We start from the raw sequence: 24,427 nt of genomic DNA, 5'->3' as shown, positions 1-24,427 counted from the left end.
TTGTTTTACGTTCATCAAAGCCTTAATTAGTTCAGCTAAAAAGTAACACGACATTCATTGAATGTTAGGCGGTACGAAGTTCGCCGGGTCAGCTAGTAGAAGCGTCATGTTAAACTAGATCCCTATGTTCATTGTTCTAAAGACTAGGAGCCTAAATCTAATTTATTGGTATAAACACCTTAACATTTTGATTTTGTTGGGTTTAACAGTAAACTATGCATTTCTTTCAGCTCATTCTACTATGCTTTGCAGATAAGAGTTAAGCCTAAAAGAAAAGCTGCACATTATCAGCATACATGTGCAAATTAGCTTTTTTAATACTTTGAGGTACATCATTTATAAATATTGTAAAAAGCAGTGGATCCCTGAGGAACTCCTCCCAATATATCGATCAGAATCTACATTCAAAAGCACTTATTGCTTTATCGTATACAACGATAGTACCAAACAACACGAACCTGCTGATAGACGTTCTTATATAATCTAATAGTGGTATCAACGAAGTTTTTGCATGATTTTTTAAATATATGCCAAAATTGAAATAGGTCATAGCGTACTTGACCCTGTCACCAATGATCAATTCGCGCTGACCACAACTGAGGAGTACTAATGAATGGAAATGGCCTTAATACTAGTCTGCATAGGTGGCGCAGATACAATTGGAATGATACCAAAATCCTTGTTGGCTTATCCTAGGTGTTGAATGTTAGTTTACCATCAATATTCCACCATCTCCTTGGCTTGAATTTTGTTCAAGCCTTAGACATAAGCAATACCATCACCAATACACAATACGAGGCCAGTTCTTTTCCAAATCGCCTTAGAGGTGAATTTCAAGATCCTTTCTTCCACGATGGAAGAGATCTCGGCGCTGTACACCTGTGGTGAACTGTGGTGCAGCTTTTGGAAGGCTGCCGGCTACAGAAGATGCCAAACGTCAACATGCGGATAACTTCAAATTTTTCGTAATTCAAAGATGGATGCTCAAAAAAAATCAACTTAAAAACGAAATTCTTTCTTTATTTCTTTTTTTTTTTCTTACAATTAAATAGTTAACTTTATATAAAAACATATAAATAAAATTATTTAATTCCAATTGATTGAAATGCATTTAACAAACAAACATAAAATAATAAGATAAAACCTTAAACTTAGAGTTATTTTTGACATTGATCTATTTTGTCGTCATTACTTATTTGTTCTACAATTTCTTGTGACACTTGGGGATTTTCACGTGATGCATAAAATTTGATCATTCGAATTCTTAGTGATTTCCGATGATGACCGATTTTTTGTTTTATATTCGCAAATGGAGACGTGTGTTCCGAAGGAGGTTTGACTGATTTTTTCCTATTTCGAGCCATTTCAAAAAGGGTGTCAATGTTAAGGCGTGAAATGTATTTCCAAACAACATTTCGATGTTTATGATCTCTAAATGGAGGATCTGGAATGTTTATCTGAAATAAAATAAAAATATTACATTTAGTCTATAGATTTTAATAAAATATAATTTAATTTATATACAAACCGGTTCATAAATATTTTCATCATCATAACAATGTCTAATGTAGTTATTGTCCTCCAATGCTTCATGAGGAAAGTCGAAAACCTTTAATTAAGAAAAAAATTGAAAAAAAGAATAAATAAATTCTCATTTGTATGTCAAAAAAGATACATGAAGTTGAAGTGCTCATTTTTCTTTAAAAACTTTTTTTATATTAACAAAAATATAAAAATACTTTATAAAAAATAAGATATAATTCAAATTAATTATATGTATGTATACGTTAATATATTAAACAAAAAATAATTATACTAGCTGACCGGCAGACGTTTCTTATTTAATTATTTGATTAATTTAATTATTCTGCTATGTTTTCAAAAAATATATGTTTAAATGTCAATAATTTAAGTTTTTTTTAATTCAAGAACAGCTTTAAACAAAACTGACTTTTATACCAAGTTCACTTCATTAAGGACCTTATAAATGTCCTTATCCTGAATCTGTGCAGAGTTACCTTTCAAAAACGTTTAAAAAGTAAGTATTATTTTAAACTTAAACAAATATTGTTTTTAAAATTAATCTACCAGAAACTACTTTGGCTATGGAGCTGAAATAAAGTGCATGTCATTGACTAGATACTAAGTATCTGGATTTCAGAAGTTAAAGAGGCATGTAAAACCCACTGGAGTTTGATTCTGTAACTACCGTGTCCTTTGATTTTTTATTAAATTTTTAACTTAAGTCAAATGTATTAATAGATCATAAGTTAAACATTTTTTTTACGATTTGCCGAATTAAACATTTTGACACTTTTCAACGATTCAGTTGCCTATACGGCTGAATCTGCAGTTGCCGACAAAAGTGTACGGAATCACTTTCAAACAGAAAAAAAATAATCAATTTTTTTAAGAACTTCAACTTCAAGGAAACTAAATTTTCGACTTATGCAGAAGTAATTTCTGTTATAGCCTTATTTTTAGTATAGGGGTACAACAAATATGACTTTTTCGAATCTTGCACTGTAAATTCTTCCATTCGTGTGCAATACCATTTAAGTGTGTAGACTAAGCTTGATATTGAAGATAACCAAAGATGGGCTTAATATGAGCCCTTTGCTTTGGATCCTTATTTTGCTGAAAAATCCAACTTTGAACAAGATTTTAAGCATCGATTGATGCTTTCAAATTTTGTTTCAAAACAGATTTATACTTAAATCGATTCAAAATACCTTTAATTTATTCTTTTAACATAGTTCCGGAAGAGTAAAAGTGTGGGGTGGTGACAGAACCTCTGTAATATATATCAAGAATGTTGATACCATCTAGAAGATATTTTTGTGGTCTTTTTATTTGGTACCAATATCATTTTAATTTGGTCTATTAATAGTAAGCTCATATATGTAGCAAAAACAGCGATTTTCTTGATTTTTACTGCTTAAACTTTAAGTTCAAGTATCTCGAAATATTCCAAACCGATTTTAAACATATTAATAAAATATAATAAAAAAATATAATTTGTTACCAATTTAATTGGCACAAAAATGGCCATTGTCTTTTATTTTATACTTTCTGAACTTTGATAATAACTCCAAAATAATTTCTTGGCTACAGAATTACGTTTTTGACATCTGAAAAAATGTTTAAAAACTACATCATCAAAATCTGTCCAAAGGGAGCCATGTTGAAAAATACTATCAAGGCAAGCACTTTGACGCTATTAGGCAACGTGTCCCAATAGCGTCAACTTGCCTCGTTTTTGGGAAGTTCGGTCATTGCAATTTGACCGATTTGTCAAATTCAAAATTTTGACATTTCCCGACGTTTCAAGGTTCCTAGAGTCGAAATAAAAGATTTTTAGAAAGATGTCTGTGCGTGCGTGTGTACGTACGTTCGTACGTCCGTACGTTCGCGACGTTTTTTTCGTCCTCCATAGCTCAAGAACCAGAAGAGATATCAACTTCAAATATATTTTCTTATACAGATAATAAGGCAGAAAGATGCAGAAAGGGCTCTCAAAAAAATTGCGTGGGTGGTTTTTTTACCATAGCAGTTTGAAAAAAAGGTGAACATTTTGGTTAACCCTAAATATCTTACGAACCAAAAACGCTAGAGACTTGAATTAAATTTTATATAATATATTGTAACGTGATATCAAAGAAGTATATTTTTTGAAAAAAAAAAATCAATATAACGGTTTTTTTTATAAATCAATAAAACTGAAAAAAAAAATTTGTCACGTCCAAAATTTTACGACTTAAATATGATTTCATCTCCAAAACAATTTTGTACAACGAAGAATAATGATTTTGAAATCTGATAAAATTTTGAGAAAAATCTCATTGACAGTTTTTTTACAAAAAATAAAAACCTAAAAGAAAATGTATAAAAGTTGGTAAACATTGATTTTCGACTCAAATATCTTTTCAAAACTTTAAGATATTGGCTTTAATTAATTTTTGTGTTTCAAAAAATCTTATTGTCAACATTCAGTTAAAGTTTGAAAAAAATCGAATTGACAGTTTTTTTACAAAAAATTAAAACCCGAAAAAAATTAACAAAAGTTGGTAAAAAATGATTTTCAACTCAAATATCTTTTAAAAAATTTTAAATATTGGCTTCGAACTAATTTTATCTTATAAGATATATTGTTTTCAACATTTGGTAAAATTTTTAAAAAATTCGAATTGACATTTTTTTACAAAAAATAAAACTAAAAAAAAACAATACTAAAACTTGGTAAAAATTTACTTTCGGCTTAAATAGCTTTTCAAAAATTAAAAATATTGGCTTCAAACTTATTTTATTTCACAGAAAATATTGTTTTGAGATATTCAGTAATTTTTATATAAAAATCCAACAGTCCGTTTTTTCATTAAAAAAATAGCAAATTTGGTAAAAATTAATACGAGTACATATAGACAAACTTTTAAGCAAGACTAATCAACAGACGGGATGGGAAGTTATCAGTGTGGGTCGCATCCCAGTCTCTTTTTCTTTTTTGTTGCCATTTCTATTAATGCAAAACACGCCACAAAAATTCAAAAACCCAGAAAATAAGAAAGAAGCTTATATTACGATTTTTTTGGCTTTTTTGACGTAGTGTTTTCTTACTCAATTTTCGGGAGTATATTATTACTATCGCTATCAGTCTGCTTACTCGAAGATTGGAGCTGATGCTAGAAAATATTTTGATCTTAAAGGAGTCAACGAAACTTAACAATTGTAGAGAGAAAAATGTTTGGTTCTTGAATTTAAGGAAATAGGTGCATTTAAGTACATAATTTCACTGATATAAAATAAAAACAAATTAAGGTAAACAAATAAGTTAGAAGGAAACTTTTGTGTTGCAGCCACAAACTACACGTTTCAGAATCTTTTATTTTACTTCAGGTCTAAAGAGATCTCAAAGCTTTTACATTACTAGATATGAAACGTATGTTGTGTTTTTCAATTAGCCCTTATTTTAACACAAGCGTTTTTTTATTTCCCAAAAAACCTAGATTAACTTAACTTTTTTTCGAAAATCATTAGAGTGGGTTTTTTAAATTAATTTTTATATACATAAATATATAATTTTTAAATTTTGTCTCTAAAATATTTTTGGTATGCAGTTATTAAGTGCTTATAAATATAAATTTTACATTTAAATTTCGTAAAAAAAGTTCATCCCTTTTTAAATTGAGAATATTATTGAAATTGGTTGATTAGTTCTTGAGAAAACTTAAAAAGAAAATAACAGTTTTATGGGGAGTACCCTTCTGGAGCAATTCTAGAAAAAAGCCGAATTAAGACAAACAAAAATTAGAGAAAGTATTAAAAAAATCTATCAGTTCATTTTTGAAAAAAAAAATCGTTTTTTAACCAAAACATTTGTATTGAGACTGCTTATATTTTTCGTATTAGAAAAAGGGAAAAAAACGCCTTAAAATAATCGTTTGAAAACCTTAATTACCATTTGAATTGTAGTTTAGGGTGTAGGGGCCAGGACAGAAAGAGAAACGGACGGAATTGGGGCCCCACTTTTTCGACTTTTCTATCATCGTATTGTAATGTTTGATTGGAAACTTTTTACGCATGCAATACTTGCCATAAAGTTCATATATGTCGCAGGTGAGAATCACTTCAATGTTTACTATTTATGTGCATCACAAAAATAAGATTTAATTTAAGGCTAGTTTCAGGAATTTAAAGGCAACTTTATATAAAATTGACGATCTCTTATTCAAGGTTTATTCTTATTATAATAAAAATTTGTATGAAAATAATTTAAAGTATAACTAAAGAACTTAAATTAAGAAAGACCCTGTATTGAAAAATGCATAAACCTTCAAATCAAGTGTTTGTCAAGTGGAGATGTTTTATTAAACAAAAATGAATGTTCAGTATTTTGTATTCAAATTAATATATTTGCGAAGAGGGTTGTCAAAGCTCGTTCAAAAAGACCGATGGCTTTTATTCAAATATTTCTACGAAAAAAAGTGCAGTAAAAAAAGACCAAACATCTCTATAAATTATGATCACAAATAACTTATCACCTCGCACATCTTAAAAATACCTAAGTAGTAAGAATATTACAAAATAATCGTTTTTATTTCAATTCCATTTAATTTCATAAATTATTATTAAACTAGGTCAAAAATAATGGTTCGTTTGTAAAAATATATTAAAACTAGGTCACAAACTGCCACGTCTAACCCATTCCATCAATTGAGTACTTTTTGATTTAATATTTTTTTTATATAATTATCGTATCGACATTTAATGACCATGAACAACTTTTTTTTTCAAAATATTATCTACAAAAAGTCTTACCTCTTCATAATCAGTTGTGACCTCATCCAAGTCATTCATTTGCCCTAAACGACTTTTTCGTTTTTCTTCCATTTCGTGTCGTTGGCGTATCCTCGCTCGATGTTCGTATTTATTTTTTAGGTCAACTACAGCATAAATAGGTTCATTCTTCTTAGCAATATCCTCACTTATTTCACTTCCATTATTATCTTTATCATTGTGATGCGATAATGATTCGATTGTCCTTCCCGACGACGAGGACGATGACAATGTTGATGATGAACATCCAGAACCAGAACCAGAGCCAGATCCAGCTGACGATGATGAGCATCCGGCTTCAGGCCTTTTCCCATGGTGGCGATGATGATGCCTTGAAAATGGACTTCTTCTTTCTTCTTCTTCTTTTTCTTCTCTTTGTTTTTCTTGTTCTTCTTCTTCCTTTCGTATTGTCGAACTCAAACGAAGGCAATTAACTTCCTCATCCATGGATATATTCTTTTTGTCATCAATTTTAAATGCACTTGACCCTTGTAAACTCAACCGTTGAACTTGATCCTCAATCCGTGTGTTCCTGTTAAAAGATTATACAAGAAAAAAAGACCAAAATAAGAACTCATTAAGGAACTCTATTTATAAAGCTTCCTATCTAAATATGTTCATATAAGACGGATGGTATTATATACAATTATTTGATAAATCCTTGTTAACTGTGTGTACTTATATTTTTTTTTTAATAATTATTTACTTAAACACGTGATTAGTCCTGTGGACGTAGAGAAGTAACAAAAAGTCCTTTCTATGTAATTCCATGATTGTTGCAAGTACACCAAAAACATCTAGAAAAATATTTCCCAGAAACTCAAGACTAAAAAGACTTAGAACAAAGTACCCCAACAAGTGAAGTGGACTATGCAATACTGAAGAATCTAGAAATGGAGTCTACACGCTGCTGCTGCTGCTGCCTCAGCCTCAGCCACCGCCTGCATTCTTTGCGTCATAAAAAAGTATCTTTCCTAAGTTTTATAACAAAAGGGAAACGTTTCGAAAATAGATTTAATTACTTCCAGCTTCTTCAATGGGAATGAGAATGGGAACTATGATGGGAGGAAGAAGCAGTCTGTTTTGTTAATGATTTGTTAGTATTTTATAGTGTTGGTGTTTCTCCGGGCTTAGGAAGGTATACTATTTATTTTCTATTTTTATATATCAAACACTGTGAGGGGATATAACAAAAGTCATCTGCTATGAGTTGAGTTCCTTCATCAAACCACATTAAAACTATAGAAACATACAAAAAACCAAAAACAACAACAACTGAATTAAAAAATAAAACCTTGGGTTTGTTCTGCTTCTGGAGAAGTGTGGCACCGAAGTTAGATAGCTATGAGTAGTCAGAGTCAGAGTCAGTGTGGATTTTGTATCAGTTTCAATTTCAACTCGAAGAATTTTTAAGGAGCACGAGCAAGGTATTTCGTCTGAGAATTTGTATCTGATTTATACGTGATGTACACAGATACACGTCCTTTTAGAAATTGTAGATAGATAGGTATAGTGATGTATTTATGGTCATAAGAGGTATTGTACTGCTGCTGTGTTGTGAATTGAAACTATTTTTAGAATAAAATAAATTCAATTGACTGGTGATGAGGATGACAATGACAATAATACGTGGAAAAGAGCACGTGGCGCTCGAGTTTTGAAAGGTATACCTTACCTATACACGAGATAAGAGAAAAATATATCATTCTTATTGTTGATTGAGACCTATAAATATTTTAGTTTATTTTTTACCTGATTTTTGTTTGTTTTTCTTTTTTTTACGAATAGAGCCATAGCTACATTGTATTAGTCTTTTACAAATCTCCTTAGATTTATGTAAATGGCTTGACTATTCATCCTTAAAGTTGGTACATACTAAAAAAAAAACTGTCAATTCGATTTGTCTCACAATTTGAAATAATGTTGACAACAATATTTTTAACAGATAAAAGTAGTTAAAAACCAATATCTTAAGTTTTTGAAAAGAAATTTAATTTTTACCAACTTTGAATAATGTTGTCTAGGTTTTTATTTCTTATAAAAAAAACTTTCAATTCATTTGTTCACAAAATTTTACCAGATCTTAAAAACGTTATTATTCGTTGCAGAAAATTGTTTGGTGATGAAATCATTTTTTATTCCTAAGATTTTCAAGGTGACAAATTTTGTTTCCAGTTTTTTTTTATTTAAAAGAAAAAACCGTTAGTTGGATTTTTTTTTCGAAATATTTGATTTGGTATCACGTTACAACTGCTATGGTAAAAAAAACCAACGCAATTTTCTTGAAAGCCCTTTCTGCATCTTTCTGCATTATTATCTGTTTAAAAAATGTTGCGAACGTACGAACGTACGTACACATCCACGCAGAGACATCTTTCTAAAAATCTTTTTATTCCGGCTCTAGGGACCTTAAACTCCGAGAAATGTCAAAATTTTCAACTCGACAAGGAAAGTTAAAAAAAATTAAAACAAATATCTGTCACCCCTGATGTTTTAAGAAGAAAAAATGATTATTTCTCCAAAATAATTTCATGCAACGAAGAATACGTTTTTGGCATACAAAGAAATGTTGAGAAAAACGTAGTGATAGTTTTTTTTATTACAAAAACATCCTTAAAGTTGGTACATACTAATTTTCGGCTCAAATATATTAAAAATATCTCAAATAACTTCTCTAAAATCTTCACAAAATTCTAGTCAATATTGGTAAAAATTGATTCTCAATTCCCACTTCTCAATATCTCGTAAATAAATGAATATATTGACTTCAAATGATTTCATTTTGTGTTAAATATTGTTATTAATAAGATAATGTTAATAGAAGAATCCAATCTGTGTTTTTTTAAACAAAATGAAAATTGTTGAAAAATGTTATTAAAATTGGTAAAAACGTTTTTTATTATATACAAAACATTTTTGCAAACTTTTAGTTATTTTTTTAGAAAAATTCAATTGACAACTCTTTTTACAAAACTTAAAAATCTACAAGAACAACAAGAATCCGATAAAAAGGGTATTCGAGTCAAGTATAAGGAGAAAAAATTATTGTTTTCAAATACTTTTCAATTTGCAACAATTAAAACTTTCCAATTATTTCGTATTTGGAAAAGTTGCAAAGCAAATCTTATATTGGGTTTACTGAGATATGTTAAATATTTTTTTAAGGTTATATCTAAAAAATTGTTTGTGGCCAGCAAATGGTGAGAAATTCATCATCGATTAACTACATTGCAGAAGGTTTCTTTGCTTATTCCGCGAATGCAACACCATGATATATCACCCCATTACCAGATCAATGTTTTGTACAAAAAAGTTCTTGAATAGGATTTAAACACGTATTCGTTTGGCTATTGAATTGTAGTTTATTTCCAATATTAAAAAACACAATTTCAAAGGTACTTTTCGTTCATTGAAAACTCCCTTTTGTCGAAAAAGCATTTCCGATATCGTTGTTGATTCTTAGTTTCTATTCTATTTCTTTTAAATATTCTTCTATTTTTTTTAAATATTCTTCAGAACCATTCGTTTTTTATAAAATAATTTAGGACAGCTTTTCAAAAGAAACGTTTTTGTTGCTATACACTGTCAAATTACATCGAAGGATGCCTACGGTGAAGATGAATTAAAACATCCTGCAAAATCAAACATTTCACAAATTAAGAGGAATCAAAATTCATGTTCTTTAGTAAATTCTTCAATATTGAAAAATTAGCCTATATATGTCCATTGTCTAGATAACTATTTTTGTCGTCTTAATTTTCAAAACGGTTTTTTTTTTTTTATAAAACTTTTTTGCATATTTTTCAAAAGTTTTTCAAAATTCAAATGACGAAACTTTTCACTTTTCAGAAAAGACATTGCATTTTGCATATTTGAGTTTGATGAAACGTATTTTACTTTTTCAATTTAATATTTTTCTCTTTCCTGGTTAAATGGGCCCTATAGTACTTAATCGTTACTTGGCTTTCATCGAGACACTTCTGTTATTCTGCAACCTAGATATCGGGTATAAGTTTGGCTTCTTTTTGTCATATTGAAGGTTTTTTTGTACTTTCCTTCAATTATTCATACAACTATACAGTTCCTAATTTTAATAATATAAATAATTATTTATTAGAAAGATGTAATGAATTTATCATATATTAAATCTCTGTAACTTTGCGATAGCTTATCAAATGTAATTCAAATTCACATACGAAAATAAAAATCTATCCGTCTCTAAGTTGGCAGGCCATTCAATAACTTTAAGTTTGTTATCCATACACATTAATTGGCTAGTGTTTTTGCATGCTTCGGGTCATTTTACTGTTGGAAGACCCACATCAACCGGCATCACTAAAGTTGCATAAGGCAACATCTCTACCTCCAATATCTTAACAGTAAGATGTCCTACACCGTTATATGAAAAATGTCCTTAAATTATTAAACTATGTCTTATATCTTTAAATGTGTATTGAGCACGAAATTTTGTCGCATTCTAGTTTTGCTTTCATCGTTAACCAAAACATTTATTACAGACAAAATTGACTCGTTAAAAATATTTTAGATTACATTTCAGTGCCACAAAATTGATCTTGTACCTATCGCTTGAATACCTTTACTTAGATAATAAGTAATTTTTAATTTATAAATAAATAAATGTATCTGCCCTTAAGTTGTTATTTTAAAACATTACAAAACCCTATCATAATGACGCTTTTAAGTTTATGCGGTGTTTTCTAAATATATTCAATGGAAATTCAGGTTTCCTGACATTTATTTAATTTTTTTGATGAAATCAAAACAATAATAATTTTTCATTGGCTTAACATTTTTCTGAATATTACTACAGAAAATTGTGCAAGATTGGTGAACTTCGGGGTGAAAACGTAGCAGCATCTCGCGAAATGACAAATTTAAAAGTATTCGCTTTTAGTGCAACATTCGATTTGCTATTCACAGTGACGCCTAAACTTAAGTTGTTGATTTTATTGTTTTCGAATTATAAAAAAATTGTTACAAATTTTAAAAATTCTAATACAAATCTAGATCCTATCCTTTTACTAACTTCCCATAGGAAGTTATTCTAATGGGTGCGATTTGTCAAAATGAAAGTTTTGACATTTCTCGACGTTTCAAGGTCAAGGTGCGTGCGTGTGTACGTACGTTCGCGACGTTTTTTTCGTCGTTCACAGCTCAAGAACCAGAAGAGATATCGACTTCAAATAAATTTTATTATACAGATAATAAGGCAGAAAGATGCAGAAAGGGCTCTCAAGACAATTGCGTGGCTGGTTTTTTTTACCATAGCAGTTTAAAAAAAGGTGAAAATTTTGGTTAACCCCAAATATCTTACGAACCAAAAACTCTAGAGACTTCAATTAAATTTAATATAGTAAAATATAACGTGATTCAAAAAAACTGAAAAAAAAAAATGTGTCGCCTCCAAAATTTTACGATTCAAATATGATTTCATCTAAAAAACAATTTTGTGCAACGAAGAATAATGTTTTTGATATCTGATAAAATTTAGAGAAAAATCAAATTGACACTTTTTTATAAAAAAAAAAAATATCGAAAAAAACATTACTCAAAGTTTGTAAAGATTCAAATATCTTTTTAAAAACTTATTTTATCTTATATCTTTCACAAAATATTGTTGTCGGCATTCAGTAAAATTTTGAAATAAAAGTGAATTTGCAATTTTTTACAAAAAATTAAAAACCGAAAAAAAATGAACAAAAGTTGGTAAAAAATGATTTTCGACTTAAATATCTTTTCAAAAATTTGAGATATAGGTTTTAATTTACTTTTATCTTTCAAAAAAATATTGTTGTTCAAATTCAGTAAAATTTTTAAATAGTCTAATTGACAGTTTTTGTAAGAAAAAATTAAAAACCAAAAAAATTAAACAAAACTTGCTAAAAATTTACTTTCGACTCAAATAGCTTTTCAAAAATTTAAAATATTGGATTCAAACTTATTTTATTTTACAGAAAATATTGTTTTCGATATTCAGTAATTTTTATATAAAAATCCAATAGCCCGTTTTTTCATAAAAAATAAAATCTACAAAAAATAGTACGGAAATTTGGTAAAAATTGATACGAGTACTTATAGACAAACTTTTAAGCAAGACAAATCCACAGACGGGATTTGAAGTTATCAGTGTGGGTCTCATCCCAGCCTCTTTTTAATTATTTCTTGCTGTTCCTCTATCCTAGGAATTGATTTCGAAATGTTAAAACTTCCTTGAATGGGGATGTATTTCATTTTTTGATTGGCAATGGAGAGCTGTAACCGGGAGCATATAAGAAAGAACACAAGGAAACATTCCGCAATCTCAAAACTTCTCAGTAAAGCGAAATGTATTTCTAATTAAATTAAATGCTCTAGAGATGCATTTAAGAAAAAGAGTTCACCGTGGTAAATAACAAGATCTTGGTGGCCAATTGTGGATCTTCGAAAAAATAACTGCTACTTTTTGTATATTTTCATTTTTAGTAATAACATAGTGTTTACTTGTCAACTATCAAAAGTACACAACCTCTTATTGAAAAACCATATTATGTTATTAAATAAAATTACAGTTTTTCAAAAGCTGTTATATGTTTTTAATAAATACAAAAATAAAATAATGGAAATATTTGTGTTTTTTAAACATGTTTTTAAAATCTTCTACAAAGAGTTAAAAAAAAATATCTAGTATTCACCATTATTGGTCTCAAAAGTCAAGAATATAAGGAATTTATCTACCTTCGAGAAAATGTTTTTTAGGAAAGAAAAAATTGAAAAGTTACCTTTATATATCCAAAACTTAAAATGGTTGCTGAACAAAACGTTATTTTTTTACCTAAATATTTTATTTAGACATAATAAAAATTACGCATTCAAAAACTAAACAATTCTTGATTATTTCAGTTTTGGAAATTAAAAAAGAAACAATCTATTATTGCATTAAAATTTTGTTAATATTTCTTTTAAAATGAGCAAAATTTTGTATAAACAACAATCACTTTAAAAAAAAAAGAAAACAAAAAGTTTCTGGAAAAATCATAAATTTTTTTAATTTGCAAGGAATTATTGTTTTTATTAATAAATTTTAAAATGATTTTTACAATATTAGAAAACTGAATACGAATTTCATATTTCCTAAATTCGAAGAGTGTCAAAAATCTTTGTGCATATAGTAACTCTTCAACGTTTTAAGGCCTTATTTAACTGTTAAACAAAGATACAACAATTATTTTGGATAGATTTAAAAATCGTACAACATTTATTGTAAGGTTTTTGTTAAAATTTGTTTTCAAAACAAAACTAAATTGTTGCATTTAAAATGCAAAAAGGGTAAAATATAAACATTTAGGTGTTCAATCACAATTTCTAAACTGAATTGCCTAAGCATTTTTTTCAATGGCAATAAGCTTCTCTATGAGGAGTTGAAAAGTTCTCTAAAAAAATACCATTTGACATAAGCACTGCATCTCATTTTATTGTTTCAACCAAACTTGTATATTATTAATAGTTTTAAAAACTTCTAGCACAGTATTTAAAAATAAATATTTTGTAAACAAAACTTCTCAAAAATACTCACCTTCGACCATTGATAGCTGCTGCTATAGCAGTATTGTCACTGTGATTCTTTTTCTTCCTTTCATTATCCATTAATACCCTTTTCAAATCACATCGTCTATTTGCATTGATGTCACTGGCAAAGTCACTTTCACTTAATTTATCCTCAATCATTGTAAAATTATCCGTTTTAATATAATTTAACAAATCATGTATTTTTCTATTGATAACACTTTTCTGATTCACTTCACCACTTTCACTCTCAAACTGCCGATGGTTTCCTTTTAAGCCCGACAACTTTGCCTTCATTGTTGTAGATTTTTTTAACGGCTGATGTGTCAGCGATTGTTGAGCAAATCCTTTATCACTACTTCCGGCGATGGCGGGGTATATTGTTAAACTTGTATCCACCTCAGATGATGCACTGCCACAAAACATTCGATTTATCCGAGATACTTCATTGGACTGGTTCTGGAGAAGGAATTGAGTCTCATGTAAACAGAAGTGATTCGACGACGACGACGACGTAGTCGACCTATAAAAATAGAAATAATGGAAAAAATGTTAAGGGAACGGTCGGTAATTAGATGTCTGCATTCATTGTGGTTTTATTTTTTAAATCTACAATATTGTTCATGTGTTTCTAAATGTTTACTTCATTCGTAATGGAAAAGGTATGTTTTGATTCTAAAAATAGAATCATCTATAGACGGAATGCAATCGTTTTAGTGTTCAAGGCTATCCTATAAGGGAACTCTTGTTGTGTTGTTGTTGTGACGCAGACAGTATTTTTTTCTTTTATTGAAATATCTTTATTTGAAAGTCAAATAAGTGCATTTTGAAATATCAATTCAATTAATCCAAGGCACAATAACAGAAAACAAAATTGAATTTTGTATCAATGAGGCTAGGATCAGTAGTTGCAAAATATTTGGTAATGTTTCTTCTTTAAAATCAGAAAGCTTTAAAAATTGGCAACACAGTTCTGTGACAGTTTATTTGATAGCTGTCAGAAGGGGATTGTTTTTCACAATTCCTCATTAACAGAAATATGAAGAGTGATATTAAGAAACGTACTTTATGAGTTAAACATAGAAAGCACTACTGAGTCACACGAACTTGCCCCTGTTTCCAAAGAGTCCGGTGGAAAATTGATATATATAAGGTACTACCTTTATACTTAATAACACATACAACTTTTGTTCTGCTTCTACCCATCGCTGGAATAAATTGAATGAATGTTTAGGATCACATAGATTTCTTTAAAGCCTTTCTGAAACAAGATGGTCTGCACGAGCTGGTGCAATTAACGCGATCTATCATGGTTAAAAACAAACTACTGAAGCCTTGACATCTATCTCTAGAGATCCAGAGCAATATCCAGACACAGCCAGTCTAAGAAAATGTCAAAACTGGAGTTCCTCATTAATTAATAATAATTAATAGACATTTGGAGCACAATATTAGAAAGAATTCATAAAACCAGCAAGAGCCTTCAAAGAGAAAAAATAACGATTGATGTTGATGCCAATTTGCTTTGTTCACTATGTTCTTTCATAAATGATCTAAGGGAGAAATTTGATAAATTTGAAGCGTGTGCCAAAATTCAGAATCCAGATGCATATTATCAAGACTTAATGCAACCACAAATAGTACGAAGTTAGCGTGCCACATATTTTGATCGTCCTGCATCATCCGTCCACCTGATCGGAGAAAGAAAAGTTTAAAATTATTAGTACTATTACTTTGCTTTACTGCAGTAGAAAGCGTTCATTTTCGAAATTGAACCGGATAAAAAATTAACTTCGAACACATGCTACAACTAAACAGCTTGTCAATCACTGCAGGAAATTGAATTTGATGACTCCCAAAAGTCTAAAGACGCCCCTGCACTGTAGGAAACTGCACCGCAATATATATATATATACAAAAAAAAAATCTTAAAACAATTAATACCCAATTGAATAACTTAGCAACCCTACCCATAAGAATAAATAAAAAGTAACTAACATAATAATACCTTAATATAATAATCTCTAATAATATTTAAAATATTAATAATAATAATAATAATAATAATAATAATAATAATAATAATAATAATAATAATAATAATAATAATAATAATAATAATAATAATAATAATAATAATAATAATAATAATAATAATAATAATAATAATAATAATAATAATAATAATAATAATAATAATAATAATAATAATAATAATAATAATAATAATAATACACACATAACAAAATAATGAACTTTATAGCCCAGACTATAATAATAGATAGCAAATATAATAACGCAATGATAATATTGCACACCTAAACTCATTATATAACTAAGTCTATTTTTTGTCTCTATACCAAACCTCCGTTTAACTGAGAAAATACATTATGAATACGATACATATTAGCTAGTACATAACTCAGTCTAACTGTTAGAATTGATGTTAGAATTGATGGCATGATTTATATACCACGACCTCGAACTGTAGGAATTGACCGCTACGTAGGTGGGATGATTATCCCGCAAGAGTGAGAGTGAAGAAAATTAGAACCTGCAGTTACTATAATTAGTTAAGAGTCAGACAGTTGATCTTGAAATATAAAGCAGTGCGGTTCGGTCTCTGGGTGATCCTTTTCTTATAAGAGGATTACGTGATTCTTGTTGGTAATAAAAGTAGAACAAAAAAAAAAGAAATAAAGACAAACTAGTGAACAAATTTTAAAGAACAAAAAAAAAAAGAGAAAATAAAATTAGTTCTAGTTTTAGTACCCAACCTAGTGAATAATATATAAATACCTACCCGAAACGAAAATTAAGTATAGAAAAAATAAAAGTACAAAATTATAAACCAGTGTACTTACCTGCAAAAAAATTTAATACTTACCTGCTGAAAAAATATGAATACTTCCCTGTTGAAAAAAATTGATACTTACCTGCCTAAAGAAAATTTAAAGTAAAAAAAATATATAGAGAAAAAAAAAACCCAGTGATATTCCCCTGCCGAAAGAAAAATTAAACCCTTGTACTTACCTGCAAAAAAAAATTAATAAAAAACATAGAAAAAAACCCAGTGTACTTACCTGCTAAAAAAATTAATAAAAAACATAAAAAAAAACCCAGTGTACTTACCTGCTGAAAAATTGAATACTTACCTGTTAAAAAAATTATTACTTACCTGCCTAAAGAAAATTTAAACCCTTTTACCTACCTGCTGAAAAATTAAAAAAAAACATAGAAAAATTAAACAGTGTGCTTACCTGCTGAAAATTTAATTACAAATATAAAAAGAAACCAGTGATACTTACCTGCTGAAAACCATTTAAAATAAATAAAAGGATACTTACCTACAAAAAAAAGATAATCGGAAATTACCAATTAGGAAATAACTACCAATACCTACCTACCTACTTACCTGTGATCATCGTACTCCCCTGGAGGATCATCAACCGGAACAACCCCGTGAAATTTCTCCCTTGTGATACTCACCTCCCTACCTTTCGATTTTCTGCGTACCTTCCCCCCCTTTTCCCTAATTGTATTATGTATCTTGCTTGTACGACGTGGTGTATATGTGTAAATTATAGAATTTGTATATATAATAATTAATCAAACAAAAAAAATTTAATCTGAAAAAAAAATGGGAGAAAAAATATGCATAGCTATAAACTGTACTTACCTGAAAGAATTTTAAAATTAATCGAAAAAAAAAAGAATTTAATAATAGAGTAAACAAAAAAAAGTGTCATCAAAACATATTAAAATATTTCTTTGCTTTTGTTGAATTAGTTTCTTTCCCAGTGAAAAATAAAAGGAGGAAACCAAGGTGGTGCACTACATTGGCGGCAACAAATCCAAGTAAGTCAATTAAGTACATATATGTATATATCATCAGAATATTTTAAATTGTTTTGTTGGAACACTTGCATATATAGAAAAAAATATAATTAAATAAATAGTAGCTAAATACAAAAAAGTAAATCTCATTTAAATAACAACATTTAAAAAGAGATGCTTTAAGAAGAAAAGAAACAAATTTCAATACACCAACGACGACAAAATATTAAAAGTTTTTTTTAAATTCTTTCATGGTTGCCAACGATTGTTCGAATATTACAAGTTTTTTTAGGAAAGTTAATAAAAATAGAATAAAATCAAAAGACTTTTAATATAGAATACATCACATGGTTGCCAACTGACTAAAATAAATATTATTAATATTTTTTTATAAAGTTAATAGTTTTTTTTTTATTGTTTTCCATCGACATTTAAATATCTAGTTTAACATTACCATTTTTTTTTTTGAATTTCATTGTTATTTTTTTCGCCCATAATAAAAAAAGTATCTTAAATTGATCTTCCCTCTTTTTATCGTCCATTGAGCGGTATGGATTGAGTGAAATCGAGTTATGTCCTTGGGAAGTGGATTTCTTTTTTTATTTGCTTTTGTTTTCATTTAGGATAGCATGGAGCACTAAACCCGAAGTCAGAGGTGGAGTGACACGTTGAAGGATGACGATGGTGAAGATTAGAATCTGGTAAGCTGGAAACTCTATCCGGTTAGGGGCTACTGCATAATACGGAGGAAGCAGTAGCCAAGGTATGGTGTCCTAGGTCACATAGGGTGGGATAAAACCTCCAAAAAGGGGTTATTAACAACTTTAACCCTCCCCCTATCTGAATCACACACCCCTGGTTCCCACATTGAAGAATTCGGGCTCAACGATTTTTTTTTATTGTTGAACCACCGATACTACGTTTATACTCTCTCCGGCATGAAGTTGCGTAACAACGGTTCAGTGTTACGGTAGCAAGAACCCCGACCACCGACGAGCTAGATCGTGCTAAAGCAAGCATGCCAAGCTACCGTAGCCTGAACACCCTCTCCTTCCTGCTGCCCGGATCAGCCTCTTGCATCTGTAGGCCTGGGGTTGTAACGGTGGTATAGGACGGAGAGGTCGGATTCTCTTGGGAATCCAACCGATTTCACCAGCGGTTCGTTACAGATGGCGCCCAACGTGGGGCCCGAATTCTTCAAAAATTTTAACACCTTGTGGGAACTTTGGTTTGGAATTCATAAGCGTTGACTATGCTGCAGATACATGTTGTATTTCGGACTTGTGTTTGTTTAGTGTTAGACTTTTTTTTTACAATCCAAGATTTTTTTTTTTCTCTTGTAGATTATTAATTTGTTTTTGCGGACGTCCGCTTAATGGGTTTACCCACCCGCATTAAGGCTGTAGCGTTCCGTGATAATGAATTAAAACAGAATACCTGTTTTCAGTATACATTAAAGCCTTAGTTTGGAGGGATATTTCATTCTGCTACAGTTGTTTAATTTCATGTTGTAAACAGTTAATTATTTTAAAAAGAACTATCTGCACAGTGTTTCAGATGCTTGACTGTCAGCTTGGCAGATAAGCTAGTTGAACATAGCAAGCGCAGCCTGTCGTAGCGTAACAAATCAAGTCTGGGATACAATGTTGTGGATGTAGTATGGTTGAGCTTTCCGAATCAAACTTTTGTGGTTCTATAGGGGGTTCTAGAACTGGTCTTCATACGTCGTCAGTATTTGCCTCTCAGTAAGTCACTTCACCTCGACTATATGAAATATTTGGATTACCTTTTTATAAAATTTAATTTTTCTCTGGCAAACAATTTTGTTCTTCTATTGATAATTTTTGGTTTTAGTTTATAAACAAATTTTATTTTAATTATATACATATATAACAAAGAAATATTTTTGAATTTTAATTTGAATTTTTACTTATTTTGTTTAGGCTTCTTTAAAGATATTTCTCTTTTTATTTCTCTACGTTTTGGATTCCATTCTTTCATATAATACGGTTAATTTAGTTCTCTTTTCTCGTACTATATTCCTAATTTTAAAATCTTTCTTTTAAATACCTAACGGGTAACGTCTGTTTTAACTTTTTCTTTTCTTCTCCGCCTAACTTCAATTGAGTTGCATTTTTTTTTATTCTTCATTTAACTTTTAATTTCAACCCATTGAACATGCCAAGTCGTATAACTCGAGGAAGAGGTAAGGGTATAATGAAAAGCCGAGATTTACGTTCGCGGCTCCTCACAGATTCCTTTGCGGATCTTGCTCCTCCTATTGGACCACCAATTCCACATCCACGATCTTCACTGGATGGAGCTAAAAACGACCAAGGGGCTGTGGGCGGATGTCTTTCACCGGACGGAGCTAAGAGTAACGAAGGAGCTGTGGGCGGAGTCTCTCCGAATAGGCTTCCGCAACCTACTCCTAGAAATCGCGATTCCTTAAGAGGGAATGAAGAATACCTTACTGGCTACATACATGAGGTAGTCACAGCAGCTGTTGGAGCGAGTAGAGCTGAGGATTTGCGTTTCTTCGCTGGAGAGATGGAGCGGACGAGAGCGGCCCTCCGGGATGAAGTTGCCAACGTGATGCGTGATACACTTGCGGCCCCAACGCCAGTTGTTCAACGAACGGCCCCAGAGAGGAGATCGAGCCTGCATGAAGCGTTTTTACGGGGCCGTACTACTACTACACATGCCCGATCATCACCAGTCCAATCACCACTAAGGAACGTAACTCCTTCGCGAACTCGATCACCTCCACGTCGTGGTGCTGCTGTTGATACCTCCAATGTGGAAGAATTTCTGCGACGGTTAAACGATCTGACTTTGAGTGATCCCGTCAATAACACTCAATCGGTCCCGCGTCCATCAAGCCATACAAGGAGGTACCAGAACTTCCACAAATGGGGGCTGAAGTTCGACAACCGAGATAAATCCGTGGATGACTTCCTGTTCCAGCTGGACCATATCAGGGAAAGCCATAAGGCCTCGTGGGAAGAAGTCGTCATCAACTTCCACCATTTTGTCACAGACCGAGTAGCGGAATGGTATTGGACCTACTTGAAGGCGAATCCAAATGTAACCTGGCCAGTATTGAAGAACGCTCTGATTGAACAGTTCAGGAGTCTGGAGTCGGATTCGGAACTGTCGAGAAGGTTGTACGATAGACATCAAGGCCCGAACGAAACCTTTGATGACTTCTACGCAGCAATCCAGAAGTTGAATGGAAGGTTGAGGATTCGAAAACCAGATGTTGAAATCATCGATATACTGAAAAACAACGTCCGAAGGCAGATGGGATTGTTGCTTATCACTTTCGATACCAGCACCCTGGCGCAGATGGTCCATGTCTGTCGGAAGGTTGAAAAATACATCCTCGACCGTGAAGCCGCCGTACAAAAATCAAGATTTGGACCAACACCACCTCCTCGTAGAAGTGCTGTCTCCGAGCTTGTTGCTGAGAAAGGGGAGGGAGAGGATTTCGTGCCCGAGTTAGAGGCATTCCACCCAAAAAAAGAACGGGACACTCGCAACTTTACTTGTTGGAATTGCAAGGGTAAGGGTCATTCGTTTTTCGAATGCCCTGACCCTCAGAGGTCCCTGTTCTGTTTTAAGTGTGGCTGGGACAATATCACCACTCCGCAATGTCCTCGATGCTCGGGAAACGATCCGAAGAGCAGTTTAAAGCCCCGGGGGAATTGCTCTCTGGAGAAGAACCCGGAGTCACAATAAGATCAACTGACCTTTCCCTTATCAGTAATTCTGAATCCGTTTCCAGCTCGAACTCAAACTACAACAACACTTCTCCCACAGACCCGCCAATACCCGCCATCAGAATGCTGAAACGACCTTGCGTTACTAGTCACGCCGATGTTCATTCACCCCCTGTTCCACCAAGACTTAGACCCCTCATACCATTGCACGAAAGACTACAAAACTACCTTGATGTGAGAAAACGAATTTTCGGAAACCAGAACACCATTGTGTCCGAAAAGGTCGCTAAGCTAAGGGAGAAATTCAGAGAGAAGAAGAAAGCGTACAAAGCCATTGAATCAACAACATTATGCAGCGCAGATGATCCACGCCCCTATACAACGGTCCATATCTTCGGAGAACCTCTTCTAGGTCTTCTAGATAGTGGGGCCAGCATTAGTTGCTTGGGAGCAGATGGTTTTGATTTTCTAAGAAAACACGACCAACATTTCTTGAAAATCTCTTCCAACGTCAAGACCGCAGATGGGAAACACCAAGCCATAGTGGGAAAGATCTATGTGGAGATCACCTATAAAGGGAAGACGAAAACCATCCCCCTTTACCTGGTTCCGTCTTTGAAGCAGAGACTGTACCTGGGTATTGACTTCTGGAGGGAGTTTGATATCGCTCCTCAGCTGATCTCCGAGATCTCTTTAGGACCTAGTCCAAATGATATTAAACACAATGAAACAGACCCGAATGCTCATCCACTTAACGAGGAACAGTCCAAGCGGTTAAAAGATGCCATTAGCTTGTTTCCATCCTCTGCTGTACAAGGCTTAGGAAAAACTACGCTAGAGGTACATACCATCGACACAGGAGATGCTGAGCCCATTAAGCAGCGTCATTACCCGATTTCTCCAGCGGTACAGAAACTGCTATATGAGGAATTGGAACGTATGCTTAAACTCGGAGTGATCGAGGAAAGCACCAGTGCGTGGAGCTCTCCTGTAGTCTTAGTGCGAAAGCCCGGCAAAAATCGCTTATGCCTAGACTACAGGAAAGTTAATGCCAAAACTAAGAAAGATGCGTATCCACTTTCTCATATAGAAGGATTGCTATCGCGTCTTCCTGATACACATTTCATTTCGAGTGTAGATCTGAAAGATGCGTTTTGGCAGATTCCGCTTGAGAAATCGTCACGGGAAAAAACTGCGTTTACTGTGCCTGGCATGCCCCTGTTGCAGTTTACGGTTATGCCCTTTGGCCTCTGCAATGCGCCTCAACGCATGGTAAGGTTAATGGACAAAGTGGTACCTCATCAACTGCGAGAGAAAATCTTCCCGTATCTGGATGACCTGTTGGTGGTGTCGAGTACGTTCGATGAGCATATTGAACTATTAGAGATTTTGGCCGGTCGACTGAAGGAAGCGGGATTAACGATGAATGTGCAGAAGTCAAAATTCTGCTTCAAAGAATTAAAATATCTTGGATACATTGTCGGAGATGGCTGTTTAAAGACGGATCCAGACAAGGTGATCGCCATATCTGAATTTCCCACTCCCACTACACCCAAACAAGTTCGACGCTTCTTGGGACTAGCGGGGTGGTACCGTCGGTTCGTGAAAGACTTCTCATCACTAGCAGCTCCAATAACGGACACCTTGAGAAAAGGGAAGAAGTTTATGTTTACGGATGAAGCAAACGAAGCCTTCAAAGAGCTGAAGAAAGCCTTGACCTCCGCACCTCTGCTTGTGAACCCTGATTTCACAAAGGAATTTATCATACAATGCGATGCGTCTAACACCGGCATCGGATGCGTATTGAGCCAGGTGGGCGAAAGTGGAAGTGAACGTCCGATATGCTACCACTCTCAAAAACTCAACTCGGCCCAGCGCAATTACAATGTGACCGAACGTGAATGCCTGGCTGCTGTCATGGGAGTTCAGAAGTTTCGCGCCTATGTCGAGGGACATGCATTTAAAATAGTGACAGATCATGCGAGTTTAAGGTGGTTGATGAACCAGAAGGATCTCAGCGGTCGATTGGCGAGATGGAGCTTAAAGCTTCAGGGATTTGATTTCACCATCGAACATCGCAAAGGCACACAGAACGTTGTACCTGATGCACTTTCACGAGTGTATGGAGTCGACGCTCTGCATTGCGATGTTTCGATTTTGAATGATCCCTCCGATGTGTTGCATATTGATCTTGCGGATCCTAGTTTCAAATCTATGGACTACTGCAAGCTCATAGACAGCATCGAAGAACAAAAAGATAAGCTACCTGACCTTCAAGTGTCGAACAATTTCGTCTATAAGAAGGTCAAACATTGCACAGGGAATCCCATAGAGGATGACCTAGTATGGAAGCTTTGGGTCCCGGAACCGCTAACCGAACGTCTGATTGCTTTGGCTCATCAGCCGCCTCGAGCTTCGCATGGAGGAATTGCAAAAACATTGTACCGGCTCCAGCGTCAATTCTTCTGGCCTCACATGGCAGCCCAGGTCAAAACGTTTATTGGAAGGTGTGACATCTGTAAGGCGTCTAAAGCCTCAAATGCAACCCTGAGACCTCCAATGGGTAAAGCATTTTTGGCTGAAAGACCCTTTCAGATGTTATACATCGACTTTCTAGGTCCATACCCTAGATCAAGAGATGGGAATACTCATATTGTGATTGCGCTGGACCAGTTGACAAAGTTTGTAGTGGTAAAGGCACTCCGGAAGGCAACAACGGACGCTGTGGTGAAGTTCCTGCAGGAGCAAGTCTTCTGTATCTTTGGAGTACCAGAGACGATCCTCTCCGATAATGGCAAACAATTTACCAGTCGAGAATTCGAAAAATATTTAAAGTCTTTTGGTGTAACCCACGTCAAAACCGCATTTTACTCTCCGCAAGCGAATGCTAGCGAGAGGGTAAATCGATCCATACTCGCTGCGATACGCTCCTACATCGAACCTGACCAGAGGAACTGGGATACCCACTTGCA

General features: G+C 32.8%; 1 protein-coding gene across 3 annotated transcripts in view; it reads right to left on the bottom strand.

Annotated features, from left to right (window-relative positions):
- Window positions 1–1,032: 1,032 nt before the first annotated feature.
- Window positions 1,033–24,427, bottom strand: part of LOC129941031 (uncharacterized) — a 42,313-nt gene continuing 18,918 nt past the window's right edge. For all 3 annotated transcript variants that reach the window (XM_056049573.1, XM_056049570.1, XM_056049571.1), the window contains exons 5-8: window positions 13,907–14,419; window positions 6,316–6,865; window positions 1,529–1,609; window positions 1,033–1,457 (exon numbers count right to left, since the gene is read on the bottom strand). In XM_056049573.1, the coding sequence (XP_055905548.1) occupies window positions 1,158–1,457; window positions 1,529–1,609; window positions 6,316–6,865; window positions 13,907–14,419 (1,444 nt within the window). In that variant the 3' untranslated portion in view covers window positions 1,033–1,157. The remainder of the gene's footprint in view (window positions 1,458–1,528; window positions 1,610–6,315; window positions 6,866–13,906; window positions 14,420–24,427) is intronic.

Source organism: Eupeodes corollae, chromosome 1 (genome assembly GCF_945859685.1).
Source record: "Eupeodes corollae chromosome 1, idEupCoro1.1, whole genome shotgun sequence".
In the NCBI taxonomy this organism is placed as follows: Eukaryota; Metazoa; Arthropoda; class Insecta; order Diptera; family Syrphidae; genus Eupeodes; species Eupeodes corollae.
The sequence above is the reverse complement of the archived record's forward strand: the minus strand, read 5'-3'. Positions and strand labels throughout refer to the sequence as shown.